The sequence below is a fragment of the Amphimedon queenslandica genome, unplaced genomic scaffold (assembly GCF_000090795.2).
Source record: "Amphimedon queenslandica unplaced genomic scaffold, v1.1 AMPQUscaffold_13200, whole genome shotgun sequence".
In the NCBI taxonomy this organism is placed as follows: Eukaryota; Metazoa; Porifera; class Demospongiae; order Haplosclerida; family Niphatidae; genus Amphimedon; species Amphimedon queenslandica.
In genome coordinates this window covers 76,528-77,805 of record NW_003546564.1, presented here as the reverse complement: position 1 = coordinate 77,805, position 1,278 = coordinate 76,528, and the positions used below count along the sequence as shown (strand labels likewise).

At 34.8% G+C, this 1,278-nt stretch overlaps 1 protein-coding gene across 1 annotated transcript in view; it reads right to left on the bottom strand.

Annotated features, from left to right (window-relative positions):
- Positions 1-594, bottom strand: part of LOC109584540 (uncharacterized) — a 1,460-nt gene extending 866 nt beyond the window's left edge. The window contains exons 1-4 of the mRNA XM_020000308.1: positions 484-594; positions 427-438; positions 87-359; positions 7-33 (exon numbers count right to left, since the gene is read on the bottom strand). Of these exons, the coding sequence (XP_019855867.1) occupies positions 7-33; positions 87-359; positions 427-438; positions 484-490 (319 nt within the window). The 5' untranslated portion in view covers positions 491-594. The remainder of the gene's footprint in view (positions 1-6; positions 34-86; positions 360-426; positions 439-483) is intronic.
- Positions 595-1,278: the final 684 nt, after the last annotated feature.

Genomic DNA, 1,278 nt, shown 5'->3' with positions numbered 1-1,278 from the left:
TTGGACACGTACACTTATCACTAGCTGAATCTTCTAAAGAAAATTATCAAATCACAAATTGCTGGTATAATATTCAAAATCCTTACCAATTTCAATTAATATACTACTCCGTGAATCACACACAACTGGTTTGGAGTCTGTACCAACACATATAACTTCAACAGGTTCAGTAATAGTGATATTGCACATGAGTGTGCCATTTTTTTCAATGTTGCCACAATTAAACAGGTCTTCTTCCTTGGGTGTTGTCATATATAGATGATCACAGTTACTAGTGAGGCATTTTAACATGACTAGAGTATTATTTGGGACTATTCTAGATCTGGTCCTTGGATATATAATTTTCAAACTTTCAATAGCTGAATAAATAAACTTAAAATAGATCTATTCTATAGATTAGTCTAGATATACATTAAAGTGACTTACTACAACTTAATCCTAGAGAAATAATAGCCAAATTCATGTATAGAATTAGAATGATACTTTTCATTTTTTTCTTTAAAGGCTCAGAAGTTAACAAATGAGGCCATCCCACAGCTTCCAGTTAGATCTACTATGGATCATAGGCGGCTGCAGGATTTCACTGCAAGTAGGGCAAAGGTGTGGCTAAAAGTGGGAGTGGTCAAAATGTAGGTGTGGCCATGACCACACCCACATGTCTTGTTCTTGAGTTTTAAGACTGTTAAGACTTCTATTTCAGCATTTTATGAAGAAATCAAGTTAAAAAAGGCTCTGAAATTCTCAATGAAGAGTTACTCTACCATTTTTGTGTTCAAAAGGAGAAAATTCAGTACCTAAAAGACCTCTTATCAATGATAGAGTATTAGTAGCTAGGTGATTTAGCTGTTGAATGAGTCCTAGCTGACTATGATGATTAATAATGAAGCTGCTTTTATGATGGAGTCAGTTATTCTAGCTGCAGGTTACTGTAGATTATGTCTTCCTGAAGTGACCAAAGATATGGACCTATGAAGCTTACTGTGAATTAACCATGCAGTTAGCAGCTTATTCTCCACTAATTATCACTTTGTTGAGCAAAATAATATAGTTTTTGTCATTAAAATAGCTATATTCCATGTAATAACTACTAAATAATTATTAATTAACTGCTAATTATGATGATGTCATCTTCCGGTAAGAAATTCTAGTAGGGCATTGCCCTCATTGCCTGCCCCTGCAGCCGCCTATGGAAGAAGTCACTCTACATGCATCAGAAGCAATACATACTTAATGTGATTGAGAAGTTTGGCCTATCTGATAGCAAGACAGTGTCTACTC